Genomic DNA, 19,843 nt, shown 5'->3' with positions numbered 1-19,843 from the left:
AGTGAATTTACATATGAAGTGTACACAATATTACTCTCACTCTTGCTAATACATTATCATCATGAGAAAGTAAATGAAGGTATTAATTTCATTCACATTTGTGTTTTGGAAATGTCTGAATATGCAAAGCAACATCACAGCCTCATCATGCTACAGTGTAAATAAATACAGTATTTCAAATAGCACCTGCTTCTATCATATTCTATTATTACCAAAGTATGTAAACCATGAACATTACCTTTGGACAGAATAAACATTTTAATTTAAAATATAATTAATTCCATTGTTCAAAAACTGGAATTAAACCATCATGCAATGACTCACAATACTTCACAAATAATTTGATGACTGCTACTGATCTTTTTCATTGCAGAGAAGTTTAGCACAATAAAGCAAATTTCCCAGCTTGGCCATGATTCATTTCTTAAGCTGTTTTCTGATACAAAAATGCAAAAACCCCACATAACTATTATGAAATAGCACCCAAAGTATGTTTAAAAATACAGAACTATTGTCTGAACCTTCAGAGACACACCTTAAAAAAAATACTCTTTATTGTTCACTGCATCATTTGCACTTTTTACATAATGTAATCACGGGATTTAAATAACTCAATTTAATATTAATCCAGGAACTGGCAGCCAGTATTCTACCCTAAGGGATGTAACTCTTTATAAAAAGCTCATTTTACAAGACACTAGTTTTGGCATTACCATCACCTCTCACATAAACCATGCTGAAAACTATGGTTTATCTGCCAAATGCCTTTCCTACATATGGTGTTTAACAGTGCTCTGTAGGTCTGAAAGCCAGTAATAATAGAATTAAGCTAAAAATCTGATAGCACACATGTATGTAACACAAAAATTTAAACAATGCTACATTTTCATGGATATATTTACCTACATAGTCCACATGCATATAAGCAAATAAAATTACTCTTTAAATTAATGTGCTAACTATAACTCCTGTAAAAATACTTTCTCTTTCAGTTTCCAGAAGCTTCCTGAAGCTTAATTCTCCTATTGACATCAGAGGCAGAACTTCCATTAACCTCAGCAATATAGGATCAGGCCACAGGAAATCCAAAGTAATATATTTAAAGACAGCACATACACGTTTTTAAAACTCTCTAATTATGCAAGGATGGGCTTGGCACTTTACTGGGTTAACTGCCCCAGTAAATTTCTAAATTAAAATTTTAAATAGCACATTTTAAATACTACATCATAAATACATAAATACTACCACATAAATAATGACAGAATAAAATCCAGTTATGTGTTGACATGTGGTTAAAGATGGACCTGATTAAATTTTTATTGTAGGCAACAGCAAACTTCACAACCTTTTTGATATTTGAAGTCTGATTTGAAGTCATACTGTGACTGAAGGGAATCAGCTAAATTTGTTAAGTAGTATTTAATGTAAGTCTTCTTTATAATTAAGACACTTCATAAAAAGATGAGTGATGGAGTTTAAAGTGTTAATATATTGACAACTGGGTAACATAATGCTGAAAATACTCACCACTTTCAAAACAGGCATCAAATATAAGATGTCCTTTTTTGGGCTGTCCGCAGTAACCAGCCGGGAGAACAATGTACTTGCTCACGTTCCCTGCTATGATATCATCACTTCCGATGGCACTGCCTGTTGCAGTAAAATGGAAAAAAAACCCCATGAGCATAAAACAAAATATATTTAATATATAAAAACCAGCAGAAGGCTACTTCCCCACACATTTCTACATAAAATAAAATTTGCACAATTTAACATCTGCACCAGTAAATTCATTCTTTCTTTTCAAAGTGTATATAAGAATTTTGATATAATAATGGAATAATCTGTTAAAGCCTCTCTAAGGGACAAACCACCCAGCCTGGTTTCTTGTATGTTTATGATCTGTGGCTAAGCCCTCTCAGATACATTAGTCTGATATTCAGCTAGATCTACTTCTTTCAACAGGAACTATCTAGCTCTAGATCCTGCTGGATTCCTGGAACTGAACTCCTCATCAGGTTCTTTATCACAACCCTCAGAAGCATCTTCCTCTCTACCAGCATTAATGGGATCTTCTTCCTCTACCCTGCTGCCTATTTTCATGCATCTTAAATGAACTTAGAACCTTTAAGACTGTTCAGTCCCACTCATATTTGAAATTTTAGAATTTTTAGAATGAAGATATATACACCAATAGAGCCATGTGACAATCTGAGCCCTCCTTGTTAGGAAACAAAACTCAGAAAAAGAACTTGAATAATTATATTTTTAATGGGGCATTATTTCACAGTAAAATGCAGAAGGACATAAAGTTTCCACACAATGGCATGATTTTTGTCAAAATACATGAGTACTGAATACACTGAAAGCTTATCCTTACAGTAAAATTATAATAATAAATTGCAGTCTGCAAAATATTTGTTTCCAAATAGGGACAGAAGACCACTAATTTTTTTTCCATTTGAGATATGCATAACAAAGCAAACAAATAATTGTATATTATATCATACATTTATATTATAGTGTAAGACACACTCAGCATTTTCTTCACTACTTACAGCTTGGACAAGAAATATTTAACAATAGAAAAGCTATCTTCTGTATAACAGAAAATGAAGAAATGGTATGGCTTCAAGTGCAGAAGGCATGTGATGGGATAATGGGATGATAATATCTTATTTCACTCTGATAAATAGGGCTACTAAGGCTTCTAGAAATAGACTTTTGGTCTGTACTGATTTTTTTGACATTTAAATGGGTTATGGGGGATGATAAATGTGACATAAAGCTCAATTTGTTTTATTTTTATATTGAAAACTATTTCACACAAATGTTACAAGCAATTCATATTGTCCCTGAATGGGGAAAACAGCTTATTAATTAAAAGTGACCTTTCCATACATAAAAGTATTCCACCTCTTGAGGCAAAACACCTTAGCTGAGGCAACAAATTATATCAATGTATTAGTGACACCATAGTTAAAGGGTCTGTCAGGCTTTCTATCATATACCCATATTTTCACAGGTACATAAATCCCACATTAAAAAATACGCAAATCCAGGTCAATATTTGGCATATTCTTCCCTAGGAAGAAATTTGGAACTTTCTTTGGGAAGTACTACAGAACAAACAGAATTTAGACCTTTTCTTACTTTATCATAATCTAAAACTGTAGATATTTAATAATGCATGACAGTATTTTTTAGCAAAATTATTATTTGTAACCTCTGGGTTATTTGTTTTAGACTGGATAATTACCCACAGACAGAAATCTGTGGCATTTAAATTGTTTTCTTTAAGTGTATAATTGATACTTAGGATATTTTAGCTGGATGTTTTTTACCAGCGTGCTGATACAATTTGCTTAAAGCCTGGGAACACCAGAGGCAAACTGAGGCCTGGATGGGGCATCTGTGCATCAGCATGGCTGTGATCCTGTCCCTTGATAAAATTCACCCTCTGGATTGAGCAAGCTGCAGTGCAGAGCAGCAGCCAGAGGAAAACCACTTCCTCAGTTTCACCTGAGCTGGATTAATACATACCTCTTGCAGTTAAGATTAGTCAAGTTGGTCATTTGCAATCAAACATTGTGGAATTGAGGAAACAAAGAAAAATGAGTGGAAAACCTGCAAATCACCATGAGTGCCTGAACTGCCAGGGACCAAAGTGAAAGAATTGGAGGCAGGGAGTCACCTGAGTAGAGTTGTATGAAGACTGGACTCCTCTTGGTAAATGTTACTTTTGAACCTCAGCTAAAAGTAACAGACCTCTTAGAAATTGTAGAAGATAACTGGGAAACACCACTTAAAGATGAAGAAACTAGAAAAGATTACATTCATAGCACTGCCACCATAAAACAGTGGAGGAAAAGCAGGCAGAAGAGAGATTTACATCTCCCTGGCAATTTAGAAAATCTGCCAATGGAGACTTTACACAATGCAGAAGGAAGCTGTCAAGTAACTGTGTCCCAGCAAAAAGTTTCCATCTGCTCCTCCTGACCTAATGTAGCCCTCCAGGAATGAGAATAAAATCATCAAATAGCCTGCAAATCATAGTCATTTAACAATATTACTCTCCTAGCATGTTCTTTATTCCACAGTAATTAGAATATTCAGGATGCAGTGTTGTTGTATTTTGAGTTATATTATCTTTAATCTCTAAACATGCAAAACTGCTGTCTTTGAACTTCAAATTATTAAACAGCACAACAGCACCACGTCCCTTCTGGCATGTTCTCCTTGGGTGATAAAGACAAGGCCAGAGAACTGCCCAAAAAGGAGCCTGCATGAGTCCATTATAAACCATGGCTTCACGCCTGTGCGCTCAGCAGATGCAGAGAGCGGTGCTGGGAACACATCCTCACCCTCAGATGGAGAGAACAGCTATCCTGGGCTCCAGTCCTCTGGCCAATACAGAGATCCTGTCCTCACAACTGGGGAGCCCTAAGCAGATTTTCCTGGCTGGAGGCAAGGATGTATGACAGAACCTTGTGGGGAAGGGAAATAGCTCTTCAATCTGAATCAAAGAGAAAGGGAAAGAAGAGAATTAACTGAAGTACATCCTGCACATTCCACTTAAGGAGACCAGATTCTCCTTTGAAAAAAAGGTTAGATAAGACAAGCAAAGGCAAAACCTGGCAAAGAAATTGTCTCAGAATGTAGTTCTTATTTTGTCAATTATTTTTCTTATGGGTTGTAAGACACATAGCTATTTTATTCTAATTCTTCATAGCTTAAACTCCAGGAGGCTCCAGCAAATCCCTAGGATTTACTTTTACTGCAGTATTAAACTTTAATAGTAATTTTCTATCAGGTATAAAATCTGTGGGTGCCTGAAATCTCTATAAGTATATAAGGCTTTAAAATAAAACCTGGTCAGAGTCTTCTGGTATCTGCATTCATCACTATTGTCATTGTGGATATATTTCACATCAAACTAGTGAAAATGAATAGAATCAGTTCCAGGAGACTGGGATTCGTGGAGGGAGAGTTTGGAAATTTCCAGAGTTTCTTTGCCCTTCTTAAATTCAAAGGGTAAAGCCAACTTTTTTTTTTTTTAATTTAGGAAAAGATTAAATCAGTATTTCCTACAATAAACAACATTCAAATTTAAGTACATTTTCTTTAAACACTGTAGTTTATAGAGGAAGGTACCTTTTCAGAAAGTAACAGGGACTCTGGATTGGGTAAACAACAAGCCCAGCTTTCAGAAGTGCCAAACATGAAAACTCACAGAGTAAGCAGCCAGCAGCTCCTCTCATGCTACATTAGGCAGGAGAGCACAGCTACATTAAAACAGACATGGAAAAATATAGCGGGAATTTGCCTGGAAAACCTGCATCTTTCTTCTAATCACACTGCCTAACAATGACAGCCAATTAGAAAGGTGGGGTAACACAAAAACCTACAACAACTGCAAGGAAACTTTGTAGAAGTCTTTCTGTAATTACAAATGTTATCAAGATACCCTGCATTCTCCCATGAGATCCTTATTTTAGAATAAAATTAGAATACATTTTGCTGCTGGAAACATCTATGGTATAAAGACCTAATAGCCAGATCCCTGTCATCCAGGGGCCAGTTAAAGTTTCTAGGTATCCCAGAAATGCTCCACCAGCATTGAACCACACTCTTAATAGAAACAAACACAAAGAAGGGAATCTGAACTCTCAGTACAGTTTGCAACAAAAAAAAATTAATTCAAATGACCAACAGCAATTTCTATTAGCTCCAAAACATTCCAAGTCTCCAGATGAACACTGCTCAACTCATGCTTTGGCTAAGCAGCACTTTTGGATGTTATGCCAATAACAGTCTGCTCCACAAACCTGAAAACAATGTCATTTTAGCAAAATTCTTTTAAATTATAGCATTAGTACAGGTCTATAGTCTAATAGCTGATTATGATCTCTTGTTCTTTGACCTTTTTTTTTAATAAAAGTTTTTATATCATTGTCCCTAGGCTTCAGAAATGGAAGGCAAGCTATTTCTGCTAGGACTTCTGAATGCTCTGTAGCCATTCTAAAAATCCTACAGGCAGCAGCAGTCAGGAACTTGGAATTCCAGCTCTATTGACTTAAAAATGCTAAGAAAAAGAAGAAAACACAACTGTCATTTTGATCTTCACAGTCAGGTATCCCGAAACAAGGCTTGGGCATGACCTGGAGAATCTAAACATACTGCAAAGTGCTGTCAGTCTGAAATGTACTTAAATCACAGGCACTGTGATCTGAAAAGAAAGGGAAAAAAATGTATTTAGACTACAAATCCCAGGGTTTGAGAGAATACCCGGCATGGTACCAGCCACACCTGCTGCATCACACTGGCGTACTGTGCCCATTCTGTCACCATTAGCTATTTCAAAAGTCCAGCAAGGAAAACACTGGTTACCACAAGAAGGCATTGTCATATAGCTTGGACTAGTTCTAAAAAATAGTAACATCATGTTGTCATTTAAAAACCAAATTTGAGATAAAGCAGCTTTGCAGCAATTGTCTCTTCAATGACTTTCCTCCTACGGTTTGACCAACAGACTGCTTGTCAAGTCTGTCTCCAAACTGAGATGATATTCATATTCAAGAAAACAAGCAAAGTAAAGATGAACTGTAGTTTAACAGAGATTATCAGGCAAATTCTGAGATTTGTACAGATTCACAAGTTCTGAAAGTAGTCAGTAGAAATAAACTGCCATCTTACTGCCAGGGACTTGAAAGAGCTTGTGGTTGGTAGCGTAATAGGAAGGAAACAAAATTTATGGTTTGGGTCTTTAATTTATTGCACAAGTTACTCTTTCTTCAGAGACTACCAGACAATATTACCTTTCAACTTTCCTAACACAACTCCTTAGCTAATCCACCATTAATTTTTATTTTGGGTTAGAAGTACAAGTAGATCTAAATACCTCGTGCCTCTTTAGATGCAAATACCCAAACTCCTTTACTCTAGCAGAAGGTGTGGAATTGGTATCTGAGTCAAAGCTCAGGGTGGAAAATCTTGTTCTTATGTGCAAGTATGTAAAGCAAAATGATCACTAAAGCTGGTGACAATGTGGGGTGCCTATGAGAGGCTCAGTGGCACCACAAAGAGGACTTTGCCTGCAACATACTGAGCAGAAAGCCCAGGGCAAGTAGGGACAAAAAGGTACACGAGGTGCTTAGCCCAAAATACAGCATTGGCCACCAGGCTGGTCAAGTGTGAAAAGGTGATGAGAAATCTCCATTACATGGTCCTTTCAAAAAGACCAGATCCACATAGAGACACAACTATCAACCCAAGGTTGATTATAGCTCCTGTCCAAATTCCAATGAGGAACATTGAACTGGAGATATTTGGCAGACAGATACTGCCCTGTACAATGACTCCTCACTCCCAGGGGCTGGCATTGTCTTATGAGTTTATAGAAAAAGAAGAAAAGTCAGCTTGTGCGGACTTGCACTTGTTTCGTATGTGATGTTTGTCTCCAATCTTCAACCTAAATGCTTTACGTCAAGATTACTCATTTATTATCTCAGTGTGGGCTATCCCCAAGGATATACCTTTCTGTTAGAGACAAATGGCAATGAAATTTTTTGTATCACTTTAGTGAAATCCAAAGTGTCCAAGAAAGTATGAACAAATTTTTCTACCGAAAATTTTAAAAAGCAATTAATGCTTTGAACTCAGCAATGAAGAAAAAAAAAATCCATTACTCTTTTTGCTGCATTTATAAGCTCTAAACTAAAATTCTACCACAAATGAAAAATAAAAATAATGAAAATACAGTTGTATTAAATACATTAACTGAAAAGATGTTTATTTAAAAACATTGTAAGGATCAGTGAATTTCATTATATATATTTTTATTTTTAACAAGTATTTGCTATCTTGATAACATCAAAGGTATCACATGATGCAACAGTTGCTATAGCAGCAATACTTAGGTAAAAAAACCACATCACACAAAAGCATAAAATATATAAACAGTAAACAAAATTATAGTACATAATATGCAACCCCAGCTAGCAGAAAAAAGAGAAGATAACAGCACTTAAGTTGAACTAGTCCTCAGAGCTGCATCCGCAAAAAAGTATCAGCAAGTCCATCCTTTCTGGGAAATAAGGGATGGCTCAGAGAATTAGCTCTGCATGTGAATGAGAGAAGATGCTGAAACATCAAAGGATACACAGCAATTCATGTTCTGGGTCAAGAAAAAAAAAATTGGGGATGTTCCTACCATTCCAGGGGAAAATCTGTGACTAGGGGTTCTGAGGAAGGAAGAGAATGGAAGAGCTAAAACTGATCCCACAGAACTTCAAGAAGTGAAACTCTTCCATGGCATCCCATATCTTTCTGAAATTTGTATACAACTGATTTCCCAAAGACAAGGAGGGCATGTGACCTGCAAGAAATAGCAAGTCAAGCAGGCAGGCAATTGCAGGGTTTGGAATTGTAGTGGAAGAAATTTCAGGTAAGGGCAAAACCTGATAGTTCTCACAAAACTGGAAAAAGATGGTGGTGCTTGAAGTTACTCACTAGTATTTACTGGTGTCATCCTAAAGTGCTGTAAATATTTCCCATGATATTTAATACTGAAACAAATCAGCTTTTATATACCTCGGTTTTTGTTGTATCTGAGGGAGCATAGAAGAAGAGGAAGGAAAGGGAGAGATTCATGGATACATGCTGTGTATAAACCCATATATACTCCTGGATAATATGTATATACCCATGTTTCAGCTGTACAGGGTGTGAGGCACTGATTTAACAAAAGCACGTTATCTTGCTTAAACTTGACAGCATAACTGGAAGAAGTCATGAAAAAATAAATTTCTAAACTAAAGATAACTCACATTGAGCCAAGCTAAATGTAAATAAAGCATCTTAGATGTAGCAACCAATGCAGTGACCCTGACCCAAGATTATATAGCCTTTAGTGACTAACAAAGTTTAATCTCTCCAAGTTAACAACTTTGTGTGTCTCGTTTTTTGGGGACCAACAGATTCTCAGCTGGGAAACTGAAAAAGACTCAACAGGTAATAAATATTCTTGATATAGCAGAGAAGGAAGCTGATTTCAGCTTTGCAAATGGCCAAGGCATTATTTCTCGTCTAGTTTTCAGACTCCTCAGCCGTGACTATCACATTCAAAATGTTTGCCCACAAAAGACATCTCATAAAAATACTAAGTATGAAGTCCTATGGAAGTCTTTGAAGAATATCAGCAAGGTCAAGTATGGAACACATAAACAGCACTTTTTGGTTTATGAAAATTAGCCTGCTCATGCCAAATTCCTGGCATTTTTCATGGCTTACTATGTCTGCTGATTGAACGGGAACTTTCCAAATTTATATTTAAAGAGATGTCTATGCCTTAGTGTGGAAGCATGAGCTTATCTGCTGAATCCCAGGAAGGCCAAAGGGAGACAGCATAGCTGTGATGCTGAGCTAGCAAGCTGGATCACAGACATTATTCCAGAGCTAGCACTGAGGGAATACAGCTGTGCTTTCTAATTTGGATAGGGCTTTTATCTCATTCTCAGCTATTCTTCATAAGCAATCAGCCTGGTGAGCCTCAGCACAGGTCAGCTGTGGCAATACACCAAACCCACTATTAACAGCTATTTTAAATTTTTTCATACCTAAAGTGCAACTACTGTAAATTTCCTGCAGATGCACCTGCCCAAATTTTTAAAAAAATATTTGATTATCACTAATTCATGAGTTCAGGAGACTTCAATTCAATTTCTGACTCAATCACTAATATCATTGTGGTGGTAATGAATCTTTATCCATGGAAAACTGGGCCTTCCATGAGGACTCCAGGGCAGGCACAAAATCCTGCAGAGAAATACATCAGCACCTTTGTACAGCACCATCTTGTATGTTCAAGACCTTGTATTTCCCAAGTGACTGGAACAAAGGTGACTGCAGCTGCTTGGGCTTCCATCCTTAGTGCAGTAACTGAAACCTGGGCAACCTTGGTGCACAGACAATTTCCATCCTGGTTGTTAAACACCATTCCTGTATTCTACTTTGGGTTAAACTGGTATTTCCTTTGGATCTTGCTTCCTATTCACCTGTTGTTTAGGGATGTAGGGATGTCTTCTGCCAGTTAACTTAAGCCAGCAGTAGTTTTCAGCCACAGTTTCTTCACTTTTGAATTACACTCCTTTTCACTATTGCATATTTAAAATAATTTGGGGATTTTAGTACTACTTCTGAAATAATTTGTTCCCTCAGGTTGCTGAAATCAATTACACTATTAGTTACTTCCATAGTTATAATTACTCATTGAAACAACTCCTTTCTCCTTACTTTTCAAAAGTCCATTCCAAAAAGTACTATTTTAAACTATTGAGAATCTTTGATCCAAGCACTGCCCATTCACATTCCCTTTATTTAAGAACATAACCTAGTATTTAATTTCAAACAATTAGATCATTGCGGTTTTATTTTATTCACAAAGCACCGTATAGAAAAAAAAATTTCAGAATTCCCACTTTCTAACATTAAAAAGTATCAGCAAAAACAAACGATCTATTAACTGTCTTGCATCAGCAACATAACAGGAATAAAACTACAGAGAACACTACTAACTAATACAGCATATTCAGCAGTTTTTTTAGCTAAGCTGATACAATGCTAAGTTGATACAATATTTATGGGAATATGAAATGCATACAAAATATTTCAAATATTCAGAACACAAGCCAAAAATTCCACCTTCAAGAAGGCTTACACAAAGAATGCTCTGAGATCAAATTACTGTTTATTTGTACCACTCAGAAATAAAATAACCAGCAGATATAGTGGTATTGTGCCTAGTTACAAAACATCTGCTGTTCTGGAGCACCACAGGCTTTGGGTGTAGGTAAGTAGTACAGAGCCAAGTTTATCTCACAATCCTATTTCACATAGACAGCTCCCATGAAATAATGCTGTTGCTTTTGGATTTGTATAGGTTATTTGAGGAATTTTTCATTAATCAAACACACCATACTACCTCATCTGCATTTTATATGCATGAAAACCTGATAGTCACTTGCCAGGCTTCCCAGCACTGAAGTTGTCTGTAATGGCAAAGTGCCTCTGCTGCTTATTGCAAATGAAAACACATCAGCAGAGCTGCAATGAATCCAAACGGGCTCCCTTTGCGATGGATTCCTGCTGCTCTGCTCTGGTGATTCACGGGAACTGATGTTCCACTTGCTTTAGTGGAGATTGAAATTCAACACATTTTTCAAGGTGCTTATGAAACAAAATGTAAAAGGAAAATCTTGCCAGTTTTCACTCATGATTGTGAGATCCACTGCTAAGTAAACAGCTCTGTGAATTAGTAGGTAAATGGAATCATTAGAGAGCTTATTAATTTAATAATAATAATTTAAGACAACTACTTTTTCCTCCATCCCCTTTTCTATGCTGGATTTTTTACATAATGAAACTATGAAATCAGGGAGTTTAACATACTGAGAGGACAGGGATACATACGTATATTAGAAAATATATGTAAGAACATATACGTTTTAGTCTCTAACATTTATACATTACTTATCCTGAAATAGAACCAGTCACGAAAAGCATTTACTGTACACAAATACATCAAATTCATTGCCAAGCATTTGCAGGATGAGAGCCCTAGATTTAATACTGAAGTCCACATTCCGAGTTTGAGAGCCTGTGACAAAATGAAATTGAAGTCATTATTATTTTGGTAGAGCAGTTTTCCAAACCATTCCAACATACAAATAGTAAAATTACTTCAAGAATTTTATGTAAAAACCCAAAGTTAACAAATACAGCACTTCTTAAATGGCAGGCTTGGCCTCTGTGGCAAAGTCAAGAAAATTGGTTGTGAGGACAATGCTACAAAGAAGCTGGGATACGGGATACATTGATGTGTACCCATAACCAACTTCAATTAATTGTAAATTGGTTTACCTCCATTATAGATTAATGGCAGATACAGCATGAGCCCAGAACTTATTAGCTCAGGTACAGTGCAATCTAAACATGGCAATTCTGCATGCCAACTACCTTGGGGAATCACTTGAGAAATCTAAGCTGGTTTCTATAGATTCCCATGGTTCTGGAAAAGAGCAGCACAATCCAGAAACAAGAGTGCACACACCCAGGTGGCTGTGCTGGAGCTGCTCTGCATCAGCAGCATTGCTGCGAGCAAAGCAGCACGGCTGCATCTCAGTGGCATCAGCAGGAAACAGCTGCACAAGCTCCCTCCATGTCCTCCAGAACCTCCTTTATCCAGGGGCTGCTGCTTTATCTTACCAAGTTATCAGACATCTCCATTAAAAAACTTTTTAAAAAGTAGTGATCACTATTCAGCCATTTCCTTCTGTCCCTAAGCAGGTGTGGAGGAAGAGGAAGAGGAGGAAGGAAAATTTCCCGGTGTAGACAAGTTGTTCATCTCTCCTGTGGCAGCTGACAGCTGTTGTGTGAGGTGTCCCACCTGGAGGGTGGGCTGGTGCTGCAGATCTCAGTGTCACAGTCCTTGTAGTGGCCCCATGTGAAGATCAGGCTGGTTCCATTGTAACACAGGGACATGACTCTAAAAACCTATTTTATTCAGCATATATAGCTCTACTTCCAAAACCAGAAAAGCTACGCAGGCCAAAGAAATGCATTCTGAGGTTGATCTGGTCTTTTGCATGAGACTTTTGCCTACTAAAAGCAGTGACAGCCACACTAAAGAAACTTGCAGAAACTTCTGTTTTACAAATTTCAGTATAAAACCTATTAAAATTCTCAATGTGTCTCATTTTACTTTTTACAAATTCAAAAGCCTCCTCTCACAAGTGCTAGTAATTAATAGGGTGCTTTGAACTTCACTGAAAGAAAAAACGTTGGGAGGCTTGAGGTAAGTAACTTTTCCAAGCTTTGATTATTCGTCAAAGAAAAAAATGTATGAAATATGGCTAGGAAATGGTAAACCATTCAAAAATGGCAACTGGAACACCTAACATACTCCTGTTCCTTTCTTTTTCTGAAATTATATCTTCTGGCTGTATAAAGCCTTCATTAGTATTTCTCAGGTCTCCTTATATGGCAAATTATGTAACAAAAATATGATCAAAGCTTTAAATACCAAATATACGTTAGCAGCTCTTCTTCAGTGAATTTTTCTAGTGGGGATTTTTTTTTTTCCACTGGATAACTGAAAAACACTGGAAAGTACCTGCATAGCAGCCTACTGGCAACAGAGTCTCATGATCACTATAATACCTTTCTACAGTGACTAGAGTTAATTTCTGTACAGAACTTCAATGAATATTTCAACTTATACAGCTAACAATTAAAATTATTTCAGTTAAAACTGAAATAGTTTACAAAGGGCCTCAGATTTATTAAGAAACCTTTCTCTAATGTCCCCTGGACTTCCAACTGCTCTGGCTGAAATGTACCAATGCAATCAGTAAGTTCTGGCAAATGTCTTTATTGAACAAATCCCATTTCAGATTTGTTTACAAATCTATCCTGCAGCATTTTATAAACAACTGCAAACAGCTCTTTCTGCTGTGTGAACATCTGCAAGGCTGGGCCCAGTCCCCACACAGTTTTCCACTGATGTTTGAAGCCTCCTCGTGCTGATAGGAGGATACAGTGGGCAGATCCCTCCCAGCACGAAGGCTGCAATGTCTTTACCCAAACACTGGAATTCTGCTATGCTCACAGGTTCGTCGTGCATATTACAAAACAAGTTCTGTTGTTTGTATACACTTTAAAATTCAGAAATCATTTAGGAAAAGTTAATTCAATTGAAGAAATTAAGTTTATCTGGAGAATCAGATGTACCGCTGATGTACAGTGTTATTTTAATGACCAAGATTAAGTACTATTGTTAAGGTAATTAGCTGATCTCTCCTATTTTAAATTTCCTCATGATAAAGCTGGTGAATTCGTTATCAAAAAACCTGTATTTAAAGACAAATTATTTTCTTATTTAGTTTGGCTTTTTATTTAATAATTAAGGCCACTGAAAAGAAAGCAGTTATGTGTCTGATACTAGAATGTTGTCATACCACATGATTAAATATTTTAAAAAAAATAACTATTCTTTTTTGAAAGATATTGAAATCAATCAGAAAACACTGCAGCATTTACACAGCTGCTCTATTGGCCCCTTCACATGCAGATCTCTAAAATAATGAGCTGAACACCGAGTGTTTTAGGAACACTAATTACTACACAAACTTTGGGTGGGGCTTGAGCATTCAACAGACGTTTGCAGATTTCCTCCCTGAAGCCAGGTCACAGCATCACTGTGAACACTGAAAATTCCAAACATTCTTAACATGAAATGTGACTCAACACCACTCTGCAAGGTACTGACTGTGACATGTAAATAAACATTAAAAACTCCACGTTCAGCTGGGAAGCCTGTTCATTCCGATAACCAGGATTTTTGGTCTAAAGACATTTATTTATATCCTGTCCAGTACTGTGAGTAAATGCCTTTCCTTGCTTTCGCTATGATTTCAGCGATGATGACACAATGAAATACCAGAAATACTAATATCCACAAAATGTCCAGCAATTGTGGAATAACACATATTAGAACTGTCAATCCAGGCTAATATGCAGTTGCCTCAGATAGAAAACTATTACAGAACTCAGAGATAACCTACACCCTTTGATCATTGAGGTCTCCAGATGCAAGTCCTCTGAAGGTAATACAGATGCCTTGAACAGAAACCTGGGGAGAATGAGATAACTAGTGAAATTCTAAATTGGAAAACACTTTCATCTGGTTCGTGGGTCAAAAACTTTAGCAAATACAGGCATTCTGTACTCACTATGACCTACTCCTAATCCTTCCTTAGAGAAGCTAAAATGTCTTCTTTGCTACAGAACTGGAAAAATAACATTCATCATGATTTTGATGAAACTTAACTAAACTGGTTCTTTTCCTGTATCCTGTATCTTCCAGAGGTTTATGACAGCAAGGGCAGCTGTCCAACCAAGAAGCTCCTGAGAGTAACTAACTGCACTCAATCATTTTCATCATCCTGCAAGCTTCATTTGTGAAGATTTACGTTGCTTTTATGTTGGATTCCCAGTTTGAGACATGAAGGTTTCAGCCTGGAAAACCAGATAGGATGCATACAAATTCAGAGTTTACTGCAAAAAGTTGTTTCAAGAAAGCAAGTAGGACAAAGGCGCCAACTACAATGGCAAAATTATTAATTCAGAGTAAAGTGAGCTGATTTGCAGCACTCTAACCAAACATCAGAATACAGAAACTATTTTAATGGATTAGAGCAGATGTCTGCCTAGTCCAGTGAGGATAGCAGCAGAATATGAACTCTGTACTAGACAGGTGTGAGATAATCTACCTTCCATATTAAGTCTCAATTTTACTTGAAATTGCACTGAATCCATGATGTTGAGAACAATGCTGGGCCTAACAGCAGACTAGAAGCTGACGGAAATCCCTCTTCTGAAATGCTTCGTCCAATTCTGTGTGCCCTAATCCCCCTCCCCAATTAAAAAGAAATAAAAGGTTAAAAATTTGCAAAAAGAGAAACAAAAATCTTCAGTAGGGAAATGGAACAGAATATGAAAATGTTTGTATATAGGGAAAAGAGTAATAATAATTACCAATATAGGACAGATTAAGATATTTACTTCCCTATAACAGAAAGAGATACTAATAAAACTGAAATGAAAAATTCTTGCTTTGTAAAAAGATGTATTTTTCCATTAAGTATAATTAATTTACAAAATGTCTTGCCGCAGTGTATTTTCAAATCTAAGAGTTTAGAGGGGTCAAAAGCATGCTAGATGTGCATAATTCACTGTCAGATAACCTTTAGGAAGAAACCTAATTTTTATAATCCCTTATCTCTAAGTGCACACTGTATTTTTTCTGACATCGACTCTTGTCAGACCTGGGTTCTGAACTAAATCAGTAAAGAATGGTCATCACAGCAATCTGTGCAGCTGTAAACCATGAGTAAGTTACCTTCAATTTCTCTGAAACACAGTTTCCTTATGCAAAAATTGCAAATAATAATCAGTATTTCAAGATGAGGAGATGATGAGTTATTAGTTTTTTGATCCTCGACTAAAAATATGATGTTGCTGTAAAAAAAAAAAATATCAAACAAAACAAAAAAAAAATATACTCACACTGGCTAAACTGATTTATGTGGTTTGAACAATGTTCAGTCCTTCTGTAATGGCTTTGTTCTCCTTGCATTTGTGCAAAATGCAGGTTCCAGAGCTACATTCCTTTATCTCCTCGACTGCTCAAGATCTCACACATGATGAAGACACACTAAGCAGTGAGGATGCAGCAGGAACATTCCCCAGTTATGTGTTCAACAGCAGTGTCAGTGTCACCCAGCAGTAAAGAGGAGGAAAAAAGAGATTCTTTGAGGGATTTGTCACGGAAAGAACCTGCCTGTTGACTTAGTGCCAGTTGACAATCAGAAAAAATCCAAACATCCCATCTTTTTTTCTCACAGCCTAGTTTCCATGACCTTTCTTAAAAGTGGGCCAAGATCATAAGCTTGATTTCTTTTCTCTAGGGGTTTTGGGTCTTTTCCCTATCTTTGTGGTTCTTTGCATTTTTAATTCCTTATCTGGCTTCTCCAAAACAGAAGGACCTGCAAATTAAACTTGCGAAGTGGCCAGACAAGCATTGTGTAACTCAAGCAGACATGGACCAGGACATGCAACTAAACATGAATTCAGCATAAGGTGGAACACAACATTTATGAGAAAATAATGGATTAGTCAGCTGCAATGATGAGAAGTGGGAAAAGTTCTGGGCAAGGCTAAAATTAAAAAGCAAATACTGTGACACTGGTTTAAGCAATACAGCAGAGAACACAATGTAAATTAATCTGGAAATAGTATGACAGTTACATTCCATGTTGAAGTTACTGACAATGGTACAGGTAAGAGGGTAGGAAGGAAAGCTGACAAAGTCCAATGGCCACCAGAGATCTGTTCCCCAATTCACAGCCCAGGCAGAGCTGATCACCTGCGTTAACAGTGTTGCAGAGTGCAGAGAATGAAAATAATCACCTGCTTCATGGACTAGTTCAACACATAATAAACTTCACAGTGTTTTTCCATGGGTTCATAAACAGTATGGCTGAACATAGGGAGCTTAAGAACCATATGAACAATCCATTTAGATGTAGACTCTGTAGTATCATTTCCCAGAACACAACAGCATTTGACATAGTTATCCCTTTTTTTCACCTTAAGTGGACCAAAAATTCAAGACCAGTTCTATGGGTAATACATATTTATTTGGAGCCACATCTCAGGCTGAAAAGTGGAGGTGCAGCAGCTAACACAGCAGGCTGGGAAAATGAACTCCTGGTTCAGGAACCCAGATAATTTATGTATGGTACTGTGGGAGATTAAATATTCAGGAATGCTGTCATCTTTGTTCCATCTTCCAAATGTTAGTATCTCTAATTTTCATAATATATTTTGAGAGCTTTCTTTTTCACGTGGATTGGAAAAGACCTTAACTGTGTTTTGTTACAACAGGAAAGACCCCTGTACCTAGAGGGTCCTTATCATTTATGAGGAGACACAAAACTTCCGTTTCAGACAAACTTATCTCACATACACAGTTAAAGCCATTGTTAATACATCCTGAATAGGAAGAATAACATTTGGCACCTTCCTTAAAGAAATCCTCAGCAACAGTGTAAGGGATGGGAGCTGTCAGGTGTGCTGCTCGCTGTCCCTCTGCAGCCTCCGGGTACTTTACACCTCCCAGACGGGTCAAGCAGCACCTGCAGGTCAACCCGCAAGCTACCAGCTTTGTGCTGCAGTTTCAGTCCCAGACCTGTATCTTCATATATTATTTTCTCATGCTAATTCACGCAGGCGGTCGTTTCTTGTGTAAGGGGAGCTCCTCTGCACCGCCGGTTTGCTCTGCTCTTCGCCACCGCCACCTTTGCCCCTGCCGGGAGGATGGAGCAGGTTGCGGGAGGATGGAGCAGGTTGCGGGAGGATGGAGCAGGTTGCGGGAGGATGGGGCAGGTTGCGGGAGGATGGGGCAGGGTGCCAGGGAGGATGGAGCAGGGTGCGGGAGGACGGGGCAGGGTGCAGGCTGCCCCACCATCAGCCTCCTCCTCTGCCCCGCCGGGGCTCGGCCCCGCAGCGCCGGCCGGGTGAGCCGGCCTCCGGCCCTCACACCTTCCACGCCACAGCGGGTCAGCGCCGCTCAGGCAGGCCTGGAACGAGGCGGGCTCTTCCCTCTCTACCTGCCTGAAGGAGCTTTCCCCACGACCACCTTGTCCCTGGAAGACTCTCCTCATCCCCCAAGGGAAGGAGCTTTGCCCTTCGTCACAGCTCCTCGGGCAGGAGCCTCTGCCGCGGTCCCTTCACCACCTCAGTGCCCTCGGCCAGAGGTGCTACCCGCCCCGTTTCCCCCAGGAGAAGGGCTCCATCTCCGCACTCCGCTGCGAGCCAGGCCCCCTCTACCGCCAGAAGCCCCTGGAGAAGGGGGGCTCCCCTCTCCCCCCGCCCAGGCGATCTGCGGCTGGCACTGACCCGTCTCTGCCGTCCTGCTCCTCTCCGCCATATTTGTTGTCATCCCGCCACCCCCCCAACGCCGCCCGGCCGTCGCCATGGCAACGCGCGTCACCGCCATGGGGGAGCCCCGCTCCCCCCCCCAACATGGCGGCGGGGCTGACGGCCCTCCCCGAGGACAGCCTGCCCGGGGACAGCCTTCCCTGCGAGCGCCTTCCCGGGCTCATCCTGCCCGGAGAGAGCCTTTCCCGGGAGCGCCTGCCCGGGAACAGCCTGCGAGGGAAGCAGCGTCCGCTTCCATCCTCGCCCAGCCGGGCGGCCGCCGCGGTGGCGGCGGGCGGGGCGTGAGGGGAGCACCGCCGGCCGCCCGCCCCTCACGCAGCACGGCTCCCTCCCGCACGACCGCGCCCGCCCCTCTCCTCCCCGCCTCCCGCGGTCGCTGTGTACCGGCGCTGCTCGGACGGGGAAAGGAGGGTTCGTTTTTCGCTCCCTGGTGGCTGCCCGGCACCTCGGCAATTGCCGTCACTGCGCCCCCGAGGACGGAGCTGTGCCGGTACCAGAGCTCCTCCCGGGGCTCCTGGCTGCCCGTGGGAGTCGGTGTGAGCCTGAGGTGCGCACAGGGCGCTGTGGAGGAGAGGCTTGTTATCACAGAGTATCGGTTAGGTTGGAAAAGACCTCTGAGATCATCGAGTCCAATCTAACACCACTATGTTACCTAGGCCATGGCATCAAGTGCTATGTCCAGTCCTTCTTTAACACCTTCAGGGACCGCAACTCCATCGCCTCGCTGTACGGTCTATTTCCACATGTAATCACCCTTTCTGTGAAGAAATCTTCCTACTGCCCGGTGTCCTGGTGTTACACGTCCCCCTCCACACAGCTCAGGGCAGCGCGGGGCAGAGGGGCCGGCGGTCTGTGTGGGTTCAGGGTCTCTGTCGCCCCAGGGGAAGCGAGCACATCCCTCCTGCTCTCAGCAGCGGCAGAGATGGCCAATGCACGTGTGCGTGACTGCCCCGCCCTGCCCCAAGACTCAGCAGGTGAGTCTGGTCATGCGGCAGTTATGTCAACTTTTTTTCTTTTTTTTTTAATTTCTTAAGGCGGCCCAGTGGGGAGCTTCATTATGTGTGTGAGTGTTGCCCGTCTGTCTCCTTGCCCCAGCCCCAGCAGGGGAGCCTGACCATATGGCAGATGCGGTGCTGGGGACGGGAGGGCTCCTGTGTGCGCGTGTTCGCGGGCCCGCTGGGTGACACTCACCATGTGGCAAACACGGCCATGAAGGCTCTGGTGTACAGGGGCTAATTATGTGTGTGAGTCCCGCGGGACCCGGAGGCTGGGTGTGATC

The 19,843-nt window shown here is 40.0% G+C and overlaps 1 protein-coding gene across 1 annotated transcript in view; it reads right to left on the bottom strand.

Moving 5' to 3' along the window:
- Nucleotides 1-18,808, bottom strand: part of AGBL4 (AGBL carboxypeptidase 4) — an 880,299-nt gene extending 861,491 nt beyond the window's left edge. The window contains exons 1-2 of the mRNA XM_041421668.1: nt 18,523-18,808; nt 1,531-1,653 (exon numbers count right to left, since the gene is read on the bottom strand). Coding sequence (XP_041277602.1) covers nt 1,531-1,653; nt 18,523-18,622 — 223 coding nt within the window. The 5' untranslated portion in view covers nt 18,623-18,808. The remainder of the gene's footprint in view (nt 1-1,530; nt 1,654-18,522) is intronic.
- Between the last annotated feature and the right edge of the window lie 1,035 nt (nt 18,809-19,843).

This window comes from Onychostruthus taczanowskii, unplaced genomic scaffold (genome assembly GCF_017590055.1).
Source record: "Onychostruthus taczanowskii isolate IOZ18803 unplaced genomic scaffold, ASM1759005v1 scaffold7, whole genome shotgun sequence".
NCBI lineage: Eukaryota > Metazoa > Chordata > Aves > Passeriformes > Passeridae > Onychostruthus > Onychostruthus taczanowskii.
Note: the sequence above shows the minus strand (reverse complement) of the source record. Positions and strands in the feature narration are given on the sequence as shown.